This window comes from Piliocolobus tephrosceles, chromosome 3 (genome assembly GCF_002776525.5).
Source record: "Piliocolobus tephrosceles isolate RC106 chromosome 3, ASM277652v3, whole genome shotgun sequence".
Taxonomy (NCBI): Eukaryota; Metazoa; Chordata; class Mammalia; order Primates; family Cercopithecidae; genus Piliocolobus; species Piliocolobus tephrosceles.
In genome coordinates, this window is record NC_045436.1 from 36979104 (window position 1) to 37005583 (window position 26480).

Sequence of the window (26480 nt, forward strand, 5' to 3'; positions counted from 1 at the left end):
CGAAGACTATCTGGGGCTTGACATCTAAAGTAAAACTTCACCACAGCTTCCACTAATAACTGTACACTTAATCCACTAAGGAAAATCACAGATACCACTGATGCTGTATATAACCAAAGAAATTACACAGAGTACACTACTGCATGCACAAGAATCAAAGTCAAAGTAGCTTACTCACTCAACACCATAGATACAACTTCAGGAAAAAGTCCTCCCCTACAAATTCAAACTAATGGAGAAACAGTTAAACCAAGTATCAACGTAAAGACACAAAAAACATGAACAAGCAAGGAAATATAATACCTCCAAAGGATCGCAATGATTCTCCAGCAACAGATCCCAACCAAAAAGAAATTCAGGAAATCCTGGAAAAAGAATTCAAACTACTGATTCCCAAGATGAAGATACAAGAGAATTCTGAAAAACAACAGAGGGAAATCAGAAAAACAATTCAGGATATGAATGAGAAATTTGCCAAAGAGATAAAGATCATAAAAAAGGAAACAGAAATTCTGGAATTGAAGAATTAATTGCTTGAAACACAAAATACATTCAAAAACTTCAATAATAGACTAGCTCATGCAGAAGAAAGAATCTCAGAACTTGGCTGGGTGTGGTGGCTCATGCCTGTAATGCCAGCACCTTGAGAGGCTAAGGCAGGTGGATCACCAGAGGTCAGGAGTTCGAGACCATACTGGCCAACATGGTGAAACCCCATCTCTACTAAAAATACAAAAATTAGCTGAGTGTGGTGGCATGTGCCTGTAATCCCAGATGCACAGGCGGTTGAGGCAGGAGAATCGCTTGAACTTGGGAGGCGGAGGTTTCAGTGAGCCAAGATCATGCCCCACTGCACTTCAGCCTGGGTGATAGAGTGAGACTCTGTCTCAAAAAGAAAAAAAGGAAAAAAAAGAAAAAGAATCTCAGAACTTGAAGACAGGTCTTTTGAAAGAACCCAATCAGAAAAAAATAAAGAATAAAAAAGAATGAGGAAAGTATTCATGACATGAGACAACATAAAGTGACCAAATATTCATATTACTGGGGTCTCAGAGGGTGAAGAGAGAACAAAAGTGTTAGAAAACCTATTTAATAAAACAATAAATTTAAACTGTCCAAGTCTAGCAAGAGATTTAGGCGTCCAGATACAGGAGGTTCTCAGATCACCAAACTGATACAATACAAAAAGATCTTCTCTATGGCACATTATAGTCAAAATGTCCAAAGTCAACAATAGAGAATTCTAAAAACAGCAAGAAAGTGTCTAATCACCTACAAAGGAACCCCCATAAGACTACCAGTGGATTTCTCAGGAGATACAGGCAGGAGAGAATGGGATGATATATTTGAAGTGCAGAAAGAAAAAAAACTGCCAGCCAAGGATACTATATCCAATGAAATTACCAGGAGGAGAAATAAAGTCTTTCCTAGACAAGCAAAAGCTGAGGAAATTCCTCACCACAGACAGGCACTACAATAAATGGTCAACAGAATGCTAAACCTGGAAGCAAAAGGACATTTTACCATCATCAAACACATGAACATATAAAACTCACAGGTAAAGCAAACACATAAATGACAAACAGAAAAGACTCAAATGGCACCACTAAAGAAAACCACCAAACCATAATGAGAAACAATCAGGCAAAAAGAAAGGAACAAAGATTATACAAAATAACCAAAAACCAATTAACAATATGAGAAAAAAATATCAATAATAATCTTAAATGCAAATGGAGACAACTGTAGCTGAGGACATTACAGTCACTCAAATCACTCCCTATTGTCTGCTGGGGTTCTTTACTAAACAAACAAAAGTTCTTCCAGAAGACAACCCTACTGTCCTATAGGTAAAACAGGTGTAAAATCTGAAAAGCACTAAGGCCTTCCTATGCCTAAGCTGCTACTAATAGAAGGAGCCTAACTAAAAACGATACAAATAGGTTCAATTACAATTCTGAAGAGAACTATCATTCCGACATGGTTTCACAGCTAAATGCAACACAAAACGATATGGGCTATGTGAGAGGAATTTATGACTTGTGAGATAATACTTGGAATTTTATGAGCTTGTTGACTGTTTTCAATAAAATACTCATTCTCTAAGTAACATAGTTCACCAAAATTTTAAATGTGCTTTCTTTACATAACCTTTACATTTCTTTTCCTTTTTTTTTTGAGATGGAGTCTCGTTCTGTTACCCAGGCTGAAGTGCAATGGTATGATCTCGGTTCACTACAACCTCCACCTCCCGGGTTCAAGCAATTCTCCTTCCTCAGCCTCCTGAGAAGCTGGGACTACAGGCACACACTGCCATACCTGTCTAATTTCTTTGGTATTTTAGTAGAGATGTGTGGGGAAAGGAAAGAGAGATCAGCCTGTTACTGTGTCTATATAGAAGGAAGCAGACATAAGAGACTCCATTTTGTTCTGTATTTGAGATGCTGTTAATCTGTGACCCTACCCCCAACCTTGTCCTTGCAAGAGACATGTGCTGTGGTGACTCAAGGTTTAATGGATATTGGGCTGTGCAGGATGTGCTTTGTTGAACAAGTACCTAAAGGCTGCTTGCTGGTTAAAGGTCATCACCATTCTCTTAATCTCAAGTAAGAGAAAAGCATTTGTCTCCTGCCCCTCCCTGGGCAATGGAACATCTCCGTGTAAAACCCGATTGCATACTTTGTTTACTGAGCAAGGAGAAAACCGCCTTTAGGAATAAGGTGGGACTTGCTGGAGCAATGCTGCTAAAAGGTTTATGGAGAGTTTGCATATGCATCTCAAGGCACAGCATTTTCCTTTAAACTTATTCATGTCACAGGGATTTTTGTTCATATGTCTTACTGCTGATTTCCTCCCTACAGTGATCCTATTGTCCAGCCACTCCCTTATCTTTAAGATGGTAAAGATAATTATCAATAAATACTAAGGGAACTCAGAGACCTGTGCCGGCGTGGGTCCTCTGTAAGCTGAGCGCCGGTTCCCTGGGCCCCGCTTTTCTTTCTCTATACTTTGTCTCTGTGTCTTATTTCTTTTCTCAAGTCTCTCGTTCCACCTAACGAGAAACACCCACAGGTGTGGAGGGGCAGGCCACCCCTTCAGAGATGGGGTTTCACTGTGTTGCTCAGGCTGCTCTCAAACTCCTGAACTCAATCCGCCCCCCTCAGCCTCCCAAAATGCTGGGATTACGGGCATGAGCCACTGCACCTGGCCAACCCTTAAATTTTTTAAGTGTATCAGTTGTATAAGTCTGTGTCTAGCTTGGCAACTTTTAAAGTATCTGCTACTGAATTTACTCCTATATTTTCCAGAATATATTTCAGAGACAATGAACCCATTTATAATTAATAACATAAAATTCCTAATTTGCATTTTTATGTTGCTGACATTCAATTCAGAGTTTAACACTTCGCAAGGCCAAGCTTAACAAGTGTACAATAAAATGGCATAAACCTGAGTTAACCTTTTATTCAAGCTTTTAGGATAATGCTAGATTATTTAACAGTTTTTAAAAATATTCTTCAAACAATTAAGCTAAAACAAAATATGCTTTTGGCAAAAGCTCCAAACACGTTTTTGTACATTTTAAGTACTTTTAAAAGAATACAAAGTAATATCTGTAGTAATAGCTTTCATAAAGCTGTGAAAAATAATGTCTCCATTTTGCATATTTTAATAGAGGTTATTATAATTATGACATTAAAAACATAAGTTTAGAACTTAAAATTTAGCATGGTAATACTTTTGAACTGAAGTTAGTGTAAAACTAACATGTGAAGAACATAAAACGTTCAGCAAATTTGTTTTAAAATATGTATCCTTGGCCGGGTGCGGTGGCTCAAGCCTGTAATCCCAGCACTTCGGGAGGTCAGGAGATCAAGACCATCCTGGCTACTAAACCCGGCTCTACTAAAAAAAAAAAAAAAAAAAATACAAAAAACTAGCCAGGCGAGGAGGCGGGCACCTGTAGTCCCAGCTACTCGGGAGGCTGAGGCAGGAGAATGGCGTAAGCCCGGGAGGCGGAGCTTGCAGTGAGCTGAGATCAGGCCACTGCACTCCAGCCTGGGCGTCAGAGCAAGACTCCGTCTCAAAAAGAAAAAAAAAAGTATCCTTGAGAATGTCCTAAGTCTCACTCCTCTTCTGCCCTTGATGACTGAACTTGTTTCCCATGCCTCTATTACTGTCAGCCCCGCAATTAATTCTTTAAACAGTAGCCAGAGACAGTTTTCTAAAATGCGAACCCAACTGAGACACACCCATTTTTATAGCATTTAGTGGCTCTCCATTGCCTTTTAGGTAAACACTAAACTCTTCCATATGGTTTTAAGGTTTTGCAGGATCTACTATCTACTTATCTCTCTAGCCTCATTTCTCACACACCTGCCCTCACATTCTCCATTCCAACAACATGAATTTCCAGTTCTATGGTCTCACACTTCCTTCGGTTTGTTACAGTTGCTTCTGATGAGAATATTTTTCACCCTTTATCTGGCTAGGTCATCCTTCAGACCTCAGTTTATATAGTAATCACTAAGGTAATCTTTCCATGTTCCTACCAGTACTCAGACCATGCTATACTTGGCCTAGCATACCATTTTTCACATGGTATTAAAATTAACTCGTCTATATTCTCTCTCCCCACTCCGAAGACCATATGCTAAGATCAGGGAGCTTATCTATCTTGTTCACCACTTGTGTATTCTTGACATCTAGCACAGTGTCTATTACTTTATTCAGCAAGAAATTTTCTCAATAACATCTCATCCTTCAAAATGGGCAAAACCTTCCAAAGCATCTACATAATACATTTTTTAAAGAAATAAACTGAAAAACTTACGTTAAAATTTTGATGAATTCTGTTAATTTAAAATCTCCTTTGTTAGTTTAACAGTTAGCTGTCTATAAAAAATATTTGCCAGAAGCAAAGCTACTATTAGAACAGCCTCCACATCCCCAGTTCTGTAACATTATTAACCCTCCTTATAGTGGCCTCTCTGCTTCTCCACAATTATCTTGAGTTTTATAAAACTGATTATCTTCCAACATTCTACTTATCAACATTCTATTGTTAGAAGGCAGGGTCAGCATTTTCTAAGCTCTCTATTGGTACTTCTAAACAACCAGTTCTTAAACTTTAATTTCAGTAGGAATCACTTGAGGATCCTGTTAAAAATACAGATTGCTCTTAGTTGCCTGTTGTGATTCTCACTGAGTTGGAATGTGAAGCCCAGAAATCCAAATTGCACAACAAGGATATCAGGTGATTCTGATGCAGGTGATCCTTAGTCTATTTTGAGAAACTGTTGTAGAGAACTGCTTTCCATTCTTGTGCAACTCTGCCCCTATCCTACCCCCATTTCCTGTGTGTCACCTTCCTCACTGCCCTCGTCCCCACCTCAACACTGTCATCTACCTTCTTTCCAATCAATTTCAAATATTTATTGAGGGCTTTGGCACATCTAGGGCTTCTGCTTTATCCCTAACTCTCACCATTGAACTGGGTGTTTCTAACCTCTTGCGTGTTGTTGGGCACATCTTCAGGAAATGATTATAGATGTTCAGTTAGCAATTCCTTCCAAGCTGATATATTAGCTGTCTAGGCTGAAAGTTTTCCTAGATCATTAAAAATACAGTCCACTAATGTCACGGTATGTAGGATGTTGCTATATTTTAAAATATAAATTGTAAAACACTTAAAATCTGTTCCATGAGCCTGCCTACCTATATTGATGCAGAATGACAGGGGATAGTAATAATGATATGTAAAGGTATGTGATTTTATTTTCCCTCAGTATACTTGTAGAAATGCCTAAAATTGGTAATCTGGATCAGGTTTGGGAATCTGTCGTTGGACAACATGCCAAAAAAGTGTCAGGGCAGATAAGACATTTTAGACTTAGTATAACCCAATCTATACCTTAGTCGCAGATTTCATTAACATCTTCATCTCTAATGCCTTTCATCTTTCATACTGCATATTCCACTCAGGCAACCTAAACTCAAATTGCCACTATTAGACCTTGTCCTCATTTGGGAAGCAACACTTCTAGACTGTCATTTTAATAAGTTTAATAAGTCACTTTATGATCACAATATCCTCCTTTATTACATCTAATCAAGACAGTAAATCTCCTAACATTTTTATTAATACTTTTTCCATTTTATCACCAGGCACACACACACCCACCACAGACACACAATTTCATTCTTCCTTTCTCCCTCTGTCTCATTCAATCATTCAACAATATTTAACAAGAACTTACAATACCTTTTGGTGGTTCACTGCCCACCCTCTTGGCCTCACCTGCTTAGTCTAGATTCTAAATAGTTCAGAAGCCTGAATCATGTACCAACTTGCATCAAAGAAATACTGAATTAATTCACATACTATCACTGTGAAAATATATATATGTATCTACATTCAAAATAATTCCTCCAAGAAATTTTTTAAGAACAACATATTCCTAATAGCTTTTGTTTACAAATAAGGACACACTCTCAGATTATAATTTAAGACAGATAAGCTTTCAACCTTTCATTATGAACTGTATTTTCAACAGGACTCTCAATCCAGAATTAATTTAATGTATATGTATATTAAAAATATATATACTTAAAATTTTAATTTGTAGTAATAGTATTAAGAGTATAGCCTATAGCTGAAAAGCAAACAGTATTAAAATGAATCTAGATTTGCATGGGTTAAACAATCCTTGAAAATCATTTGCCATTACCTCTAAAAGGGACCAACAGGTCCCTTAGGTCAAAACTGGCTCTCTGAAAAAGTCCCCATCAAATCATTATTGCCATTGACTGAGCTACCACATTTTTTAGGTGTGAGTAACGTGAAATATTATATTGCATTTCTATATAGAATGGAGATAAACTGTCGTCACATGCTATGAGAACTCTAGGGTAGGATGGCTGAAGTAGAAAAGATGTCAACTTTTAAGTCTATTAACTAGAATTCATTCTTTTATTGAGCAACTTTATGAACCATAAATTGTGCTGTGTATACACACTATCTCTGACCTAACAGTGATTCCAATCTCTCGGGAAAAGCAGATAAATAAGTTACAACATGTGACTGGTAAGGGTAGGAGTTGGAGGAACAGTGTTCCAACAATTTCTTGTATTTCTTTCCCAAATCTTCTCCAGATTGTAGTGTATGATATTGCAGACTGCTAAGTACAAGGGAATGAAGAAATGACTTAGTTCAACAAAATCATTAAAAATTAAAACAGTAACAACAAAGACTCCACACTCACAAACACAAATACCACATGCAGGGAAATTAAGGACACAAGATCTATCAACTGTAAGATTACAATATCTCTTCCCTGGTTTTTCAGAGAAGTCTAAAAATCTGGTTTCTAGTCCTCGTACTCGTTCTTACATGAATAAACATTCATTTATTCACCAAACATTTATTAAAAGGCCATCTTTGGTAGTACGTGCCAAAAACTGTTACCAAACCCTGGAAGTAAGGTAATGAAAGAGAGTGCTCTTGCACTCACTGCACTTATAGTCAAATCACATCAGCTTTTGGTACACCTATTTAATTAATACTGGGTAATTCCGTAACAACTTCAGGGGCCTTTTTCCTCCACTGTAAAATAACATAGTGAGACTCAGAGATCTCTAAGATACTTCTACTGAACGAATACTCTGTGATTTAACTTAAAACTTAGAGGTGGGAGGTTCTCAAGACTCAGGGAACCTGAGAACCCTTATGCTGGGTTCAGGGGGTCCTAAGCTCACTAAATCTGAATGCAAAATTTGGTAGGTTTGTGTATGTACATTTTCCTAGAGAAAGCGTTCATAGGTAAAAACACCCTAAATTTGCGGATTTTTGTTTTGGGCCTTCCACAGGAAAAATTCCATTTGAACTAGGTCCAATGAGGCAACGTCTTTAAATCTACCAACTATAAATTAATTCACAAGACGTTTCAACCATGTGGAGTTAATATGATTTGTTTCCGCTCTTAAACTCATGGTACGAGTTGCAAATTTCTAATTAATTTTGACCAGCACTATAACAGCATCCATTACAAATACTACACACAGTTTACAAATCAGAGTAATTTGAATTATTTAGACTACATTTTACTAATCTTTTTGAAAAGACTAATTTTTAAAAGAATAAAATTATTCTTTTAAGAATAATTTTAATTTTAATTTTCTAAATAAAATGCATTTATTTAGAAGCAAAAATATTCTTGCTGTAAAAAACTGAGATAATACTAAGATGAGTATCCTCTCCACGTCTAGCCGTTGCTGCCCCATCTTAATAAAAAGAGGACACTGGGCACAGTGGCTCATGCCTGTAATTCTAGCACCTTGAGGGACCAAGGCGGGAGGATCACCTGAGGTCAAGAGTTCGAGACCAGCCTGGCCAACATGGCGAAACCCCGTCTCCACTAAAAATACGAAAATTAGCCTGGTGGCCTGTGGTCCCAGCTACTTGGGAGGCTGAGGTACGAGAATCACTTGCACCCAGGAGGCAGAGGTTGCAGTGAGCCAAGATCGCACCATTGCACTCTGGCCTGGGGTTGACACAGTGAGACTCTGTCTCAAAAAAAAAAAAAAAAAAAGGAACAAACCTAAAAACATTAACATACGAGGCAATGACTAAACTGCTAGCAAAGGGATTTCTAGGACGAAATTATCTCTACATAAATGTGAATGCTGAGTGTGAAGCTAACCAGGGCCTCTCTTAGGACAGACTAAGAAAGGAAGTAAAATGGAAAATCAAACATCTGCAATGAGAAACACAAACAAGAACAAAAAAAAATTGTAATTTCATTGCCTGTGCCACAGTGACACCAGCTGGTCAGCCAGGTTATGACAATGTAATATGACAACGTAATATGACAACCTACCACCTTGATTTTATGCAAGACTAAACTTTTAAAAGTGTATTATGCATTAAACAAAAGACATTATAAGATTTTAAACAAGTATAAAAGAAAGATGTATATAAGTAAAGTACCTCAGAAAACTTTGGTTATGATCCAGTTTTACATATGAGATTCTCTTCACTGGTCTATAAAATATATTAATATACTTATTTTCTCTATAAATTTTATCTCTATTAAAATAGAAAAATGAATTTGGAGTTAAATGCAACTTTCCTATTTATTCCTCAGAAAAATAAATGGGGGAAAAGTAAGCCAAAATTTAGGTAAACAGATGCTTAAAAGATCTTGAGGGTAATTTATTCAAAATAGTCAAATGATGCTTCTGAAATACTGTTTTCACTCATGGGTTAAGAAAGCACATGGCTGAATTTTATTTTAATTCAAAACTATTAAATATGTAAAGGACTCATATGCTCTGTGTGTGTGTGTTTAATTTCAACTTTTATTTTAGATTCAGGGGTTACATGTGCAGGTTTGTTACTCGGATATATTGCATGATGCTGAGGTTTGGGATACCACTGATAATGTCACCCAGGTACTGTGCATAGTATTCAATAGTTTTTCACCCTTTGTCCCATTCTCTCCCTCCCTACTCTAGTTGTCCCCAGTTTCTATTCTTGCCATCTTTATGTCCATGAGTATCCAATGTTTGGCTAGCACTTATGAGTGAGAATATAAGGTATTTGGTTTTCTGTTCCTGTGTTAATTCAGCAGGAACAAAAACAGGTGGATGGCCTCCAGCTGCATCCATGTTGCTGCAAAAGACGTAATTTTGTTCTTTTTTATGGCTGCATAGTATTTAATGATGTATAGCTACCACATTTTCTTTACCCAATCCACCACTGATGGGTACCTAGATTGATTCTATGTCTTTGTGATTGTCAATAGCACTCCGATGAACATACGAGTGCATGTGTCTTTTTGGTAGAATGACTTATTTTCTCTTGGATATATACTCAGTCATGGGATTGCTGGGTCTGATAGTAGTTTTAAGTTCCTTAGGAAATCTCCAAACTGCTTTCCACAGTAGTTGAACTAATTTACATTCCCATCAACAGTGTATAAGTGCTCCCTTTTCCTCTGCAGCCTTGCCAGTATGTGTTATTTTTTGTCTTTTTAATAAGAGCCATTCTGACTGGTGTGAGATGGCATCTCATTGTGGTTTTGATATTCATTTCTCTGATGATTAGTGATGAGCATTTTTTCATATGTTTGTTGGCTGCTTGTATGTCTTGTTTTGAAAAGTGTCTATTCATGTCTTTTGCCCATTTGTTTAATGGGGTTTTTTGCTTGTTCAATTGTTTAAGTTCCTCATAAGTTCTGGATATTATACCTTTATCAGATGCAGAGTTTGCAAATACTTTCTCCCATTCTGTAGGCTGTTTACTCTGTTGGTAGTTTCTTTTGCTGTGCAGAAACTCTTTAATTAGGTCCTACTTGTCAATTTTTGTTTTTGTTGCCATTTCTTGAGGATTTATTCATAAATTATTTCCCAAGGTCAATGTCCAAATGGTGTTTCCTAGATTTTCTTCTAGGATTTTTCTAGTTTGAGGTCTTATCTTTAAATCTTCAATCCATCTGAAGTTACTTTTTATATATGGTGAAAAGTAGGGGTCCAGTGTTATTCTTCTGCATATGATTATCCATTTATTCCATCACCATTTATTGAATAGAAAGTCCTTTCCTCATTGCTTATTTTTGTTGACTTTGTCAATAATCAGATGGCTGCAGGTGTGATGCTTTATTTCTGGGTTCTCTTTTCTGTTTCATTGGTCAATGTGTCTGTTTTTGTACCAGTACCATGCTGTTTTGGTTACTATAGCCTTAGAGTATAGTTTGAAGTTGCAAAATGTAATGCCTCCAGATTTGTTCTTTTTGCTTAGGATCCCTTTGGCTATTTGGACTCTTTTTTTGGTTATACATGAATTTTAGGATAGTTTTTTCTAGTTCTGTAAAAAAAATGATACTGGCAGTTTGATAGAAAAGCACTGAATCTGTAGATTGCTTTAGGCAATATGGCTATTTTAATGATATTGATTCTTCCAAACCAGAACATGGAAGGTTTTTCCATTAGTTTGTGTTATCTGATGTGTGTATTTTTAACAAGACCAGATACAAACAGAAATAATTAACTTGTATTATGTTGAATTTCTTTAAGGAGGTGAAATAAGTTATTGCTTTTATGGAGGCTTACCCATTGATAAGGTTCATATTCAATAAGGAGAGACCTCCAACACAACCTATGTTTTCCTTTTCTGCCTTCCAATAGGAAGTAAAATAATTGCAAGGGAATCTTTAAAAAGAGAATTTAATATAAGTCAATGAGTAAATTCACAAAGGAGGAAGTTATTGGCTTGAATTCATACTGGTATGTTGCACTTTAATTCACTTTATTCTAATAAAACTTTTTATTGTACATTTAGCTCCAGATCGACTGCAAGAACAAACCAGCAATCCTGAGAGGACCCACAGACCCTCTGAAGGAAATGGATCGCTCCCAGAGGACCCGGAAGACACCCTAAATACTGTGATTGTCCCAACTATGGAAGTGGGAAAGGGAGAGCCTCCTCTCCCAAACACATACTCCCACTGGAGAGGTTGAAGGTCTGTTTGTGGGAGAAGTTTCTGACTTTACCTAAGGCTGAGTCAGTTTAGAGAGCCAAGAGAAATACAGGGGTAAAGGAAGCAGCAGAAAGGCCCTGGGAACTCGCTGGGTCCCCTAGCAGGCCATTCCTGCCTGGTACCACAGGGATCCATCAGGAGGGTGACCAGAGGAGCAGGGGGTAAAACTCCACAGTGAGAGGGAAATCTCCAGCTCAACTTTGTAACAATTTGAACAGCGCTAGAAGCCTCCTGGCCAGAAGTTGGGGGAGGGCACAAATCCAATGTGCAGACTCCACAGGCCATGGAAGAACCAAGCCCTCTACCGCAGCTGGAAGCCAGGTAGCCTGGGTCAAGTTTACAAGCCCACCATGCTCTCTGCCTCGAAAAAGACTCAAGGCTGTTAGGGGGATGGCACGGCGAGAGTGAGAACAGCCCTTCAGTTTGCGTGGGAGCTGTGTGAGGCCTGTGACTGCCGGCTTTCCCCCACTTCCCTGACAACCTGCATGACTCAGCAGAGGCAACCATAATCCTCCTAGGTACACAACTCCAGTGACCTGAGAATCTCATCCCCATCCCACACAGCAGCTGCAGCAAGACCCACCCACGGCGAGTCTGAGCTCAAACACAACTAGCCCTGCCCCCACCTCCCTACCCACCCTGGTAGCTGAAGACAAACGCGTATACTCTTGGGAGTTCTAAGGCAGTGCCCACCACCAGTCCCTCTCTACATTACTACAGCTGATGCTTTCTGGAAAGCACCACCTCCTGGCAGGAGGCCAACCAGTACAAAAATACAGCATTAAACCACCAAAGCTAACGACCCTCATGGAGTCCATTGCACCCTCTGCCACCTCCACTGGAACAGGTGCTGGTATCCATGGCTGAGAGACCCATAGATGGTTCACATCACAGGACTCTGCAGACAACCCCCACTACCAGCCTGGAGCCAGGTACACTCTCTGGGTGACTAGACCCAGAAGAGAGACAAAAATCACTGCAGTTTGGTTCACAAGAAGCCACATCCATAGGAAAAGGGGGAACATACTACATCAAGGGAACACCTTGTGGGACAAAAACATCTGAACGACAGCCTTCAACCCTAGACCTTCCCTCTGACAGAACCTACCCAAATGAGAAGGAACCAGGAAACCAACCCTGGTAATATGACAAAACAAGGCTCTTCAACACCCCCCCCCAAAAATCATACAAGTTCACCAGCAACAGATCCAAACCAAGAATCCTTGATTTACCTGAAAAAGAATTCAGGAGGTTAGTTATTAAGCTAACCAGGGAGGGATCAGAGAAAGGCAAAGCCCAATGCAAGGAAATTCAAAAAATGATATAAGTGATTTAAGGAAATAGATAGTATAAAGGAAAAACAAAAAAAAATTCAGGAAACTTTTATGGACACACTTTTAGAAATCCAAAATACTCTGGAAATTCTTAGCAACAGAATTGAACAAGCAGAAGAAAGAAATTCAGAGCTCAAAGACAAGGTCTTCGAATTAACCCAATCCAACAAAGAAAAAAAAGAATAAGAAAATATGAACAAAGCCTCCAAGAAGTCTGGGATTATGTAAAATGACCAAACCTAAGAATAATTGGTGCTCCTGAGGAAGAGGAGAATTCTAAAAGCTTGGAAAACATATTCAGAGGAATAATCAAGGAAAACTTCCCCAGCCTTGCTAGAGGTCTAGACATCCAAATACAAGAAGCACAAACAACACCTGGAAAATTCATTGCAAAAAGATCCTAGGCACAATGTCATTGGGCTATCCAAAGTTAAGACGAAGAAAGAATCTTTTTTTTCTGTAGTTGCAAGATTTAATAGAGTGAAAACAGCTCCCATACAAAGGGAAGGGATCCAAAGGGGGTTGCCGCTGCTGGCTCGAATGCCTGGGTTTATATCCGGATCACTATCCTTCCTGCTGTGCTCTCAGGCAATAGATGATTGGCTATTTCTTTACCTCCTGTTTTTGCCTAATTAGAATTTTAGTGAGCTACTATCTGATTGGTTGGGTGTGAGCTAAGTGGCAAGCCCCGTGTTTAAAGGTGGATGCAGTCACCTTCCCAGCCAGGCTTAGGGACTCTTAGTTGGCCTAGGAAATCCAGCTAGTCCTATCTCTCAGTCCCCCTTCTCAACATGAAAACCCAAGTGCTGCTGGGGAGGCTGGCCGACAACTGCTCTGATTCCTGCTGAATTGGGGTGTGGTAAGGGTTGTGCAGTTGAGATTTCCTCGAGAGGGGTGCCTTCGATGTCATTAACATTGGCGCATGGGCTAGCAGGCCGGTGCAGGGGTAGAAAGAATCTTAAGAGTGGTGAGACAGAAGCACAAGGTTACCTATAAAGGAAAACCTATCAGATCAACAGCAGATTTCTCAGCAGAAACCCTACAAGCTAGAATGAACTGGGGCCCTATCTTTTGCCTCCTCAAACAAAACAATTATCAGCTAAGAATTTTGTATCCCAGGGAAACTAAGTATCATATATAAGGAAAGATACAGTCGTTTTCTGACAAACAAATGCTGAGAGAATCTGCCATTACCAAGCCACCACGAAAACTGATGGAAGGGGCTCTAAATCTTGAAACAAATCCTAGAAACACATTAAAACAGAACCTCTTTAAAGCATAAATCATACAGGACCTATAAAACAAAAATACACATTAAAAAGCAAAAACAAAAAACAAAAGTACACAGGCAACAAAGAGCACAATAAATGCAACTGTACCTCACATTTCAATACTAACATTGAATATAAATGGTCTAAATGCTCCACTTAAAAGATACAGAACTGGCCAGGCGCGGTGGCTCATGCCTGTAATCCCAGCATTTTGGGAGGCCGATGGGGGTGGATCATGAGGTCAGGAGATCCAGACCATCTTGGCCAAAATAGAGTGGCCCATCTCTACTAAAAATACAAAAAATAGCTGGGCATGGTGGCGGGTGTCTTATAATCCCAGCTACTCAGGAGGCTGAGGCAGGAGAATCACTTGAACCCAGGAAGTGGAGGCTGCAGTGAGCCAAGATTGCACCATTGCACTCCAGCCTGGGCAATAAGAGAGATCAGGTCTCAAAAAAAAAAAAAAAAAGATACAGAGCCAAAAAATGGATAAGAACTTACCAACCAACCATTTGCTGCCTTCATGAGACTCACCTAACACTTACGGACTCAGCTAAACTTAAAGAAAAGGCATGGTAAAAGGCATTTCATGCAAATGGACACCAAAAGCAAGCAGGGGTAGCTATTCTTAAATCAGACAAAACAAATTTTAAAGCAACAGCAATTAAAAGAGACAAACAGGGACATTACATAATGGTAAAAGGCCTTGTCTAGCAGGAAAATATCACAATCCTACACAAATATGCACCTAACACTAGAGTTCCCAAATTTATAAAACAATTACTAACAGACCTAAGAAATGAGATAGACAGCAACACAATAATAGTAGGGGATTTCAGTACTCCTCTGACAGCACTAGACAGGTCATCAAGACAGAAGGTCAACAAAGAAACAATGGATTTAAACTATACCTTGGAACAAATGGACTTAACAGATACATACAGAACATTTCATCCAACCACCACAGAATACACATCCTATTCAATGGCGCATGGAACTTTCTCCAAGATAGACCATACAATAGGCATAAAATGAACCTCAATAAACTTAAGAAAATTGAAATTATATCAAGCACTCTCTCAGATCACAGTGGAATAAAACTGGAAATCAACTCCAAAAGGAACCTTTGATACCAAATACATGAAAATTAATAACCTGCTCCTGAATGAGCATTGGGTCAAAAATGAAAAAACAAGGTGGAAATTAACCTATCAAAACCTCTGGGAAACAGCAAGGTGGTGCTAAGAAGTGCAAAGAGGTGCTAAACGCCTACCTCCAAAAAACTGAAAGAGCACAAACTGACATTCTAAGGTCACACCTCAAGGAACTAGAGAAACAAGAACAAACCAAACCCAAACCCAGCAGAAGAAAGGAAATTACCAAGATCAGAGCAGAACTAAATGAAATTGAAACAATCAAACAAAAATACAAACAATAAATGAAACAAAAAGGCAGTTATTTGAAAGATAAATAAAATGGACAGACCATTAGCAAGGAAAGAAGAGAGAAAATCCAAATAACCTCACAAAGAAACGAAACAGGAGATATTACAACTGACACCACTGACATACTAAAGATTATTTAAGGCTACCATGAACACGTTCACACACATAAACTAGAAAATCTAGAAGAGGTGGATAAATTTCTGGAAAAATACAACCTTCCTATCTTAAATCAGGAAATATTTGATACTCCGAGCAGACCAATAACAAGCAGCGAGACTGAAATGGTAATTTTAAAATTACCAACAAAAAAAGTCCAGGATCAAGAGAGATTCACAGCAGAATTATAACCAGAAATTCAACAAAGAATTGGTACCAATCCTTTTGACACGATTCCACAAGAGAGAGAAAGAAGGAATCCTCCCTAATTCATTTTATGAAGCCAGTATCACCCTAATACCAAAACCAGGAAAGGACATAATCAAAAAAGAAAACTACAGACTGATGTCCTTGATGAACATTGATGCTAAAATCCTTAACAAAATATTAGCTAATCAAATCCAACAACATGTCAAAATGATAATCCACCATGATCAAGTGGGTTTCATACCAGGGATGCAGGGGTGGTTTAACATATGCAAGTCAATGAATGTGATAAACCACACAAACAGAATTAAAAACAAAAGTTAATCATCTCAACAGATGCCAAAAAAGCATTTGACAAAATCCAGCATCACTTTATGATGATATTAACACTTTATCAGATATATGGTTTACAAATATTTTCTCCCATTCCATAGGATGCCCTTTCATTTTGTTGATTGTCTCCTCTGCTGTGCAGAAAGTTTTTAGTTTAACGTAGTCCCACTTGTTTATTTTTTTGTTGCCTGTGCTTTTGATGTCATATCAAAAAATCACTGCTAAGACCAATGTCATAGAGCTTTTCCCCTATGTTTTCTTCTAGAGGTTTTATAATTTCAGGTCTTACAGTTAGGCCTTTAATCCATTTTGAGTTAGTTTTGTGTATGGTGTAAGATAAGGATCCAATTTAATTTTTTTGCATATGGATAGAAAGAACAGTCTTTTCAATAAACAGTGCTGATCAACTGAATATTTACATGAGGGGAAGAAAAATCTTGGTCCCTACTTCACATCATACACAAAAACTAATTCAAGATGAATCACAGACCATAGTGTGAAAAACACAACAACACAACTTTTAGAAGAAACAAAGTGTCTTCAAGATACTGACGTAGGCAAAGATTTCTTAAATGGGACATAAAAATTACTACAGAAGGAAACATTGAGAAATCGGACTTCATTAAAATTAACAACTTCTGTCCATCAAAAGATGCCATTAATAGAGTACAAAAACAAGACATAGACTGGAAGAAGACACTTGCATATATACATCCAAACAAATAACATATACCCAGAATATACAAAGAACTCCTACAAAGAGATTAGAAAAAAGACACATACCCAGTAGAGAAATGGGCAAAAGTCTTGGAAAAGTACTTTATAAAAGACAATCTCCAATAGTTAATAAGAATATGAAAATATGCTCAACATCATAGTCATCAGGGAACTGCATTTTATAACCACAGTGGGATACCATTATGCCTTCATAAGAATGGCTAAAATTGAAATGTATGACAATATGAAGAGCTGGTAAGGATGTGGAACAACTAGAACTCTCATTCATTGCTGGTGTTGTTAACTGGGCCAACCATTTGCCAAACATTTATATACTCGTGACTTGGCAATTTCACTCTTGGGTACGTACCCAACAGAAACAAATAATCAAGTACACCAAAAAATCTGTACAAGAATGGTCACAGCAGTTTTATTCAGAATAGCCATAAACTGGAAACAATCTAGATAACCATCAGCTGAAGAATGGATATACAAACTGTGGTATATTAACACACTGGAAAACTATACTACAATTTAAAACACTGAAATACTCAGGGGGTGGGGGGCAAAGGGAGGGAGAGCATTAGGACAAATACCTAATGCATGAAGGGCTTAAAACCTAGATGATGGTTTGATAGGTGAAGCGAACCACTATGGCACATGTATACCTATGTAACAAACCTGCATATTCTGCATATGTATCCCAGAACTTAAAGTAAAAATAAAAAAAAAATTGAAAAACTGCCGGCCGGGTGCGGTGGCTCAAGCCTATAATCCCAGCACTTTGGGAGGCTGAGATGGGCGGATCACGAGGTCAGGTCGAGACCATCCTGGCTAACACAGTGAAACCCTGTCTCTACTGAAAATACAAAAAACTAGCCGGGTGTAGTGGCAGGTGCCTGTAGTCCCAGCTACTTGGGAGGCTGAGGCAGGAGAATGGCGTGAACCAGGGAGGCAGAGCTTGCAGTGAGCCAAGACTGCACCACTGCACTCCTGCCTGGGTGACAGAGTGAGACTCCGTCTCAAAAAAAAAAAAAAAAAAAAAAACTGCCATAAGCAACAACATGACTGAATCTCACGGACATAATGTTGAGTGAAAGCCAGTTGAAAAAGAGTGCACACTGTATGATTCCACTGATAGGTATGATTCCACTGATAGGTAGTTCAGGAACAGCCAAAAGCAATTTATGATTATAGAGTTAGGTTAATGTGTTTATCCCGGGATGGGGTGAGTTGTATTGCCTACAGGGCATAAGGAAGCCTTCTGAGGCTGGAAATGTTCTACATCTGTATCTGAGCGGTAGTTCTCTTGAGTGGTACACTTAATTTGTGCTTTCTGCTATGTAGAAGCTACACCTCAATAAAGAAGAACAGGAAGAAGAAAAACAGGCTTAAGATGGCAAGTGACTTCCCTAACCATGAATGCAACATTTTCTATGTATTATTGCATTATTCTTGGATAAAGGTCCTTAGCTTTCATCAGATTGCCTTTTAAAATATCAACTACCTGATGACAGATATTTTTGTTCACTGTATATTCCCAGTACCTGGTACAGAGCAGATAGTAAATACTTGCATAGTAAGTTTGCAAAAAGAGTTGTTACCAAAAATAAGATGAAGAAATCATTAGCTTGAATATTGGCATAATTAGTATTAAAATTAATAAAAGTTTATAAAGTAATTGGTATAGTCTAATGATGCTAACTTAAGTTTCTTATTATGCAGGTATGTCTTGGAAAGACTAAAATCTGAATTGAAAATTTCTTTTGTGTGCTCAAGAATTTAAAAGTCTCTTGGTTCTATGAGTCACACCATGTTGGACCACAAGTGCTCAGAAACCAAGTTAAAGCACTTGCCATTAAAATAAACCTCAAGCGTGAAGACATACTAGGTCCTTTCAAAAGATCATTAATGCAAAAATAAATGAAATTCAGTGGAATTTTCTACTATCATTTAAACTGATCTATTTATAACAGTGATTCTCAACCAAGGAAGAATTTCTCCCCTCTCCTGGAGACATTTAGCAATATCTGGACATTTTTGCTTGTCATAACTGCAGGGTACTACTGGCATCTATTAAATAGTAGGAAGAGGCCAGAGATGTGCTAACCATCCTACAATGCGTAGGCCAATAGAACCAACAAAATATAATTTGGCCCAAAATGTCAACAGTGCTAAGACTGAGAAATCCTGATTTAAGTTATCACCTTCTGCTAAACTAAAATATTTTATTCTTAAACATACATAGTAAAGAGTACTATTTAAACTACACAATAATTTAAGTACATTTCAACCACTACTTTTTCAAAAATATGAGAACTCTATTTTTAAAGTTGTACACTTATATCAAATGTCATAGAAAGGAATGTTTAATGCAAGTATCTCCAGAAGTAACCATTACTATCATTTCTATGACTATATTAGACATATTACTTATCTCATTTAATATTAATATCTTCATGAAAGTAAATAAGATATTCATTACAGAGATTAGAAAACAAAAACCTGAAGAGATTAAATAACTGTCACAAGGTTATGCTGCTAGAAATGTGGCATAGCTGAAATTTGAACCCAGATTTTCTTCAAACCCATGGTGTTCCCATTAAAATGCACTAAAATTAAATTTCAACTGAGAGACAGATCAAAATTAAATGAACCCCGAATACCATTTTCCACTGAGTCAAGTATGGCACTTTAGAAAATGAACAGCAAAATCAGAAGTGGCTATTTAGAAATTATGTACTAAATGACATACATATAGAAAAGATATTAGTGCCAATTTTAAAAGGATAATCTTTTTTTACAAACAGAATTACGTAGTCTTATAAAGTTAGATACCAAAATCATCAGACATACTCTTGTGCTGATCAATTACTGAAGATAAACCAAAACCTAATAGCTTACTGGCCTGGAGCTTAATCTTGACAAACTACTAAAATTGCCTTCCTTGTCATCCCTATATAATAACATTAGATTGCTGACTGAAGCCAATCTAAGAAAACAATCCTATATTATATTTTGTCTATTACTTTCATCTCAACATTTAAAGGCTTATCATGATTCTCTGCATTAAGAGAAAGAAAAGTATTCTTACCCTATTAAAGCCATGTTCACGAGAGTCATCAACTTCTCCATTACTAGTCACTGGAATTTCTGCTGCTGAATTTTTGGGAGATTCTTGAGCCATGGTAGACTCCTAAAACAAAAGAAGAAAAAAAGCGCATAACTAATACTAAATCATAAAGACTGTATTCATGTTTATAGTACTTACAAGCCACTGTTTTAATATTTTTTATCATTGCAACCTACCAAATACTTGTATAATAAACAGAATACCTATATAATTTTAAAATTCCATCTGGCTGCTTTAACTTCACTTAACCTAAACTTCTTAATTAAAAACAAGTTACATATTTGTTGTAGGTACCACAGGCACTATCCTTGCCTCTTAAATAGTGTTATGGTAGAACACCAATTATAATTGGGAAAAAAAAATTACAGAAAGCCAAGCTTGGTTGTTAATTCAACTACGGCAGCTCTATTTTTCCAACTGGAGGACTGCGAAGATAAAGGAGAGCACAGGGCAGAGTAGAATTAGGTTGGTAACAGATCACTAGCTTAAAAATCTACAAACTTTAGTTGACAAGTGTTATCAGAATAATTCTGTGTCTATTACCAGACTTCAAGACTAGCTGGAAAGCTACAGTAATCAAGACAATGTGGTATTGGTGAAAGAACAAATAGGTCAGTAGAATAGGGAGCCCAGAAACAGACCCACATTAATGTAGTCAACTATCACTGACAAAGTGGAAAGGTAATGCAATGGTGAAAAGACTGTATTTTCCACAATGGTGCTGGAATACTGGTGCTGGACATCCACATGCAAAAATAAATGAAATTCAGTGGAATTTTCTACTATCATTTAAACTGATCTATTTATAACAGTGATTCTCAACCAAGGAGGAATTTCTCCCCTCTCCCGGAGACATTTAGCAATATCTGGACATTTCTGCAAAAAATGAATCCAGACAAAGACCTTACACTTTTCATAAAAATCAACTCAAAATGGATCACAGACGTAAGCGCAAAATGCAAAACCATAAAGCTTGTAAAGATAGCATAGGAGAAAACCTAGATGACCATGGGTATGGTGATGACTTTAATCCATGAAAGAAAACACCGATGCCATAATCCATGAAAGAAAAAACTGATAAGCTGTACTTCATTAAAATCTAAGATTTCTGCTCCACAGAAAACAATATGAAGGAAGGAGAAGACAAACCATAGATGGAATGTATTTGCAAAGAACACATCTGATAAAGGACTGTTATCTAAAATATACAAAGAATTCTTAATACTCAACATTAAGAAAACAACCCAACTAAAAATGGGCAAAAGATCCGATGTTTTATCAAACAGATGTTTCATCAAAGACAATGTAAAGATGGCTAGTAAGCATATGAAAAGATGTTCAACATCATATGTCATAAGGGAATTACAAATTAAAACAACGAGATACTATAACAAACCTATTAGAATGGCCAAATTCCATAACTCTGACAACACCAAATGCTGACAAGGATGTGAAGCAACAGGAACTCTCACTCACTGCTAGAAGGAATGCAAAATGGTACAGCCACTATGAAACACAGTGTGGCGGTTTCTTGCAAAATTAAACATACTCTTACATATGATTCACCAATTGTGCTCTTTGGTATTTGCCCAAATGAACTGAAAACTTACCCACAGAAAAATTTACACACAGATGTTTACAGCAGCCTTATTTACTTATAACAATTTATAATTGCCAAAACTTGGAAGCAATCAAGAGACCCTTCAGTGAACAGATAAAATGTGGTACCTACACAAATGGAAGATTATTTAGCACTAAAAATAAATAAGCTATTCAGTCAAAAAAGACATAGAGGAAATTCATGCAAATTACAAAATGAAAGAACCCAGGCCAAGTGCAGTGGTTCATGTCTGTAATCCCAACACTTTGGGAGGCTGAGGTAGCAGATCGCTTGAGCCCAGGAGTTTGAGACCATCCTAGGGAACACAGTGAAACCCCATCTCTACAAACAACACGAAAATTAGCTGGGTGTGCTGGTGCATCCCTGTAGTCTCAACTACTTGGGAGGCTGGGGTGGGAGGATCATTTGAGCCCAGGAGTAGAGGCTGCTGTGAGCCAAGATCACAATACTGTACTCCAGCCTGGGCAACAGAGCAAAACGCTGTCTCAAACAAACAAACAAAAAAACCAATTTGAAAAGGCTACATACTGTATAATTTCAACTATATGACGTTCTGAAAAGGGTAAAACTATAGAGGCAATAAAAAGATGAGACGGTGCTAGAAATTAGTGAGGAAGGAAGAACAGGCTGAACACAGACGGTTTTTAGGGCAGAGAAACTTTTCTGTATACTACAGTGGCGGATACATGTCATTATACATTTGTCAAAATCCATAGTGTACAACACCAAGAGTGAACTTGGGGTGATGATGTGTCAGTGTAAGGTCATCAATTGTAACAAATGTACCACTCTAGCGAAGGATGTCAACAGTTATGCATGTGTGGGAACAGGAAGTACAGGTGAACTCCCTGTGCTTTCTCCTCAATTTTGCTGTGAAAACTGCTCTTGAAAATAAAGTTGATTCATTAAAAATAATAATAATGCTGTCTAAATCTGCTACTGCTTCTAAATTATGACCTTATGAAAGAATTGTTTCTAGATCCTTTTTAAAAATTATTGTAAAAAACACATAAAAATTACCATCTTAACCTATGTGTATAGTTCAGTACTGTTAAGTATATTCACATTGTTATGCAATCAATCTCCAAAACTTTTCATCTTGTAAAATTGAAACACTATAACCCATTAAATTGCCCTCCATTTTCCACCTCCCCACAGCATCTGGCAACCACTACTCTACTTGTTTCTATGAATTTGACTACTCTAGGTAAGTGGAATTGTACAGTATCTTTTCGTGACTGGCTATTTCACGTAACATAACGTCTTCAAGGTTTATCCATGTGGTAGCATGTGTCAAAATTTTCTTCCATTTTAAGGTTGGGTAATATTTTCTTGTATGTATATACCACAATATGTATCCATTCATCCCGTGATGGATACTTGGGTTGCTTCAAACGTTTAGCTATTGTGAACAGTGCTGCTACAAACATGGGTGTGAATGATCCTGCAAGATCCTGCTTTCAATTCTTTTGGATATATACCCAGAAGTAGTATTACTAAATCATATTGTAATTATAGTTTTTTAAATAAAATTTTTTATTTCAATAGCTTTAGGGGTACAAGTGGTTTTTGGTTACATGGATAAAGTAGGCAGTAGGGAAGTCTAAGGTTTTAGTGCACCCATCACCCGAGTACTGTACATTGTACCCTATAGTTTTTTATCCCTCACTCCCCACCACCCTCCCCCTCTTCTGAATTTCCAATGTCCATTATGCCACTCTGTGTGCCTTTGTGCACCCACAGCTAAGTTGTAAGTGAGAACATGTGGTATCTGGTTTTTGATTCCTGAGTTACTTCACTTGGAATAATGGCCTACAGTTCTATCCAAGTCGCTGCAAGGTATTATTTCATTTTTTGTTAAGTAGTATTCCAGGGTATATATAAACCCCATTTTCTTTATCTACTCATTGGTTGTTGGGCACTGAGGTTGATTCCATAACTTTCCAACTGCGAACTGTGATGTAATACACCTATGTGCAGTTTTGATACAATGACTTCTTTTCCTTTGGGTAGATACCCAGTAATGGGAATGCTGGGTTAAATAGTAGACCAACTTTTACTTCTTTGAGATCTCTACATACTGTTTTATCACCAGCAACGTATAAGCATTCCTTTTTTACCACATCCATGTCAACATCTACTGTCTTTTGACTTTTTAATCATGGCCATTCTGGGTAGGGTAAGGCGGTATCTCACTGTGGTTTTAATTTGCATTTCCCTGAAGATTAGTGATGTTGAGCATTTTTTCATGTTTGTTGGCCATTTGTGTATTTCTTTTGAGAAATGTCTGTTCATCTCATTTGCCCACTTTTTAATGGAATTACTTGTTCCTTGTCTGATACATAATTTGCAAATTATTTTCTCCCATTCTGTAGGTTGTCTGTTTATTCTGATGATTATTTCTTTTGCTGTGCAGAAGCTTTATTTAGTTAGGTCGCATTAATTTATCTTTGTTTTTGTTGCATTTGCTTTTGGGGTCTTGGTCATAAATTCTTTGCCTAGGCCAATGTCCAGAAGAATTTTTGCTAGGTTTTCTTCTGGAATGTTTATGGTTTCAGATCTTAAGGTCTTTAATCCATCTTGAGTTAATTTTTGTATGTGGTGACAGGCAAGGGTCCAGTCTCATTCTTCTACACGTGGTTATCCAATTTCTTCAGCACCATTTATTGAATAGTGTGTCCTTTCCCTACTCTGTTTTCGCATGCGTTGTCAAAGATCAGTTGGTTGTATTTGGCTTTATTTCTGGGTTCTCTATTCTGTTCTATTATTCTATGTATCTACTTTTATGCCAGTACCACACTGTTTTGGTTTACCATAGCCTTGTAGTATAGTTTGAAGTGGGGTAATGTGATGCCTCTAGATTTATTTCTTTTGCTTAGGATTTTGGCTATTTGGGCTATTTTTTGGTTCTGTATGAATTTTAGGATTTTTTTTTCTAATTCTGTGAAAAATGATGCTGATATTTTGATAGGAATTTCATCGAATCTTTGGGCAGTATGGTCATTTTCAGAATACAGATTCTTATGGAATGTATTTTCATTTGTTTGTGTCATCTATTATTTCCTTCAGCAGTGTTTTGTAGTTCTCGTGAAGATTTTTTGCCTCCTTGGTTAAGTGTGTGTGTGTATACATACACACACACATATATACACACACACATATATATACATGTATATACACACACATATATACATACACATATATATACACACACACACCAATTGTAAAAGGAATTGAGTTACTGAGTTGATTCTCTGCTTGATTGTTTTTGGTGTATAACAGTGCTACTATTTTGTGTACATTGGTTTTGTAACCTGAGACTACTCAATTCATTTATCTGATTGAGGAGTCTTCTGGAGGAGTCCTTAGGGTTTTCTAGGTATCCAATCATTGGCAAACGGAGATCCCTGGACTTCGTCTTTTCCAATTTGGATGCCCTTTGTTTTTTTGTTTTGCCTGATTGCTCTAGCTAGGAATTCTAGTACTATAACATGTTGAATAGAAGCAGTGAAAGCGGGCATCCTTCCCTGTTCCGGTTCTTAGGGGGATTACTTTCAACTTTTCCTTGTTCAGCATGATGTTGGCTGTTGAGTGTGTCACATATGGCTTTATTGTGAGGTATGCTCCTTCTATGCCTAGTTGGTTGAGGGTTTTTATCATAAAGGGATGCTGAATTTTATCAAATGCTTTTTCTGCATGTATTGAGATGATCATATGTTTTTGTTTTTAATTCTGTTCATATGATGAATCACATTTATTGACTTGCATATGCTGAACCATCTCTGCATCCCTGGAAAGAAACTCACTTGATATATGGGGAATTACCTTTTTACTTTTTTTTTTTTTAATAGAGTCTTGTTCTGTCGCCCAGGCTGGAGTGCAGCGGCATGATCTCGGCTCCCTGCAACCTCCACCTCCTGGGTTCAAGCGATTCTCCTGCCTCAGCCTCCCGAGTAGCTGGGATTAGAGGCCTGCACCAACACTTCCAGCTAATTTTTGTATTTTTAGTAGAGAGGGGGTTTCACCATGTTGGCCAGACTGGTCTGGAACTCCTGGCCTCAAGTGATCTACCCACCTTGGCCTCCCAAAGTGCTGGATTACAGGTGGGAGACACAGCATCTGACCTCATGGGGAATTATTTTTTTGATGTGCTATTGGATTCAGTTTGCTAATATTCTGTTGAGAATTTTTACATCTATGTTCATCAGGTATATTGGTCTGCAGTTTTCTTTTTTGTTATGTCCTTAGGTAGCAATCCATCCTTCTGAATTTTTTGGAAAAATTTCAGTAGAATTGGTACCTTTTTTTTTTTTTTTTTTTGAGATGGAGCCTTGCTGTGTCGCCCAGGCTGGAGTGCAGTGGTGAGATCTCAGCTCACTGGAGCCTCCGCCTCCTGGGTTCAAGTGATTCTCCTGCCTCAGCCTCCCAAGTAGCTGGGACTACAGGCACATGCCACACACCTGGCTAATTTTTGTATTTTTAGTAAAGACAGGTTTCACCATGTTGGTTGAGCTGGTCTGAAACTCCTGACCTCAAGTGATCTCTGTCTTGGCCTCCCAAAGGGCTGGAATTACAGGCATAAGCCACTGTGCCCAGCCAGAATTGGTATCAATTCTTTGAATATCTGGTAGAATTCAGCTGTGTCTCCATCTGGCTGTGGGCATTTTAAAATTGGCTGTTTTATTTATTTATTTTTTTAATTACTGAATCAATCTCACTGCTT

The 26480-nt window shown here is 37.7% G+C and overlaps 1 protein-coding gene across 6 annotated transcripts in view; it reads right to left on the bottom strand.

The window, feature by feature from the left end:
* ARFIP1 (ADP ribosylation factor interacting protein 1) overlaps positions 1 to 26480 on the bottom strand; it is a 125556-nt gene that overhangs the window by 56575 nt on the left and 42501 nt on the right. For all 6 annotated transcript variants that reach the window (XM_023227721.2, XM_023227706.2, XM_023227713.2 and 3 more), the window contains one exon: positions 20098 to 20199. In XM_023227721.2, coding sequence (XP_023083489.2) covers positions 20098 to 20190 — 93 coding nt within the window. In that variant the 5' untranslated portion in view covers positions 20191 to 20199. The remainder of the gene's footprint in view (positions 1 to 20097; positions 20200 to 26480) is intronic.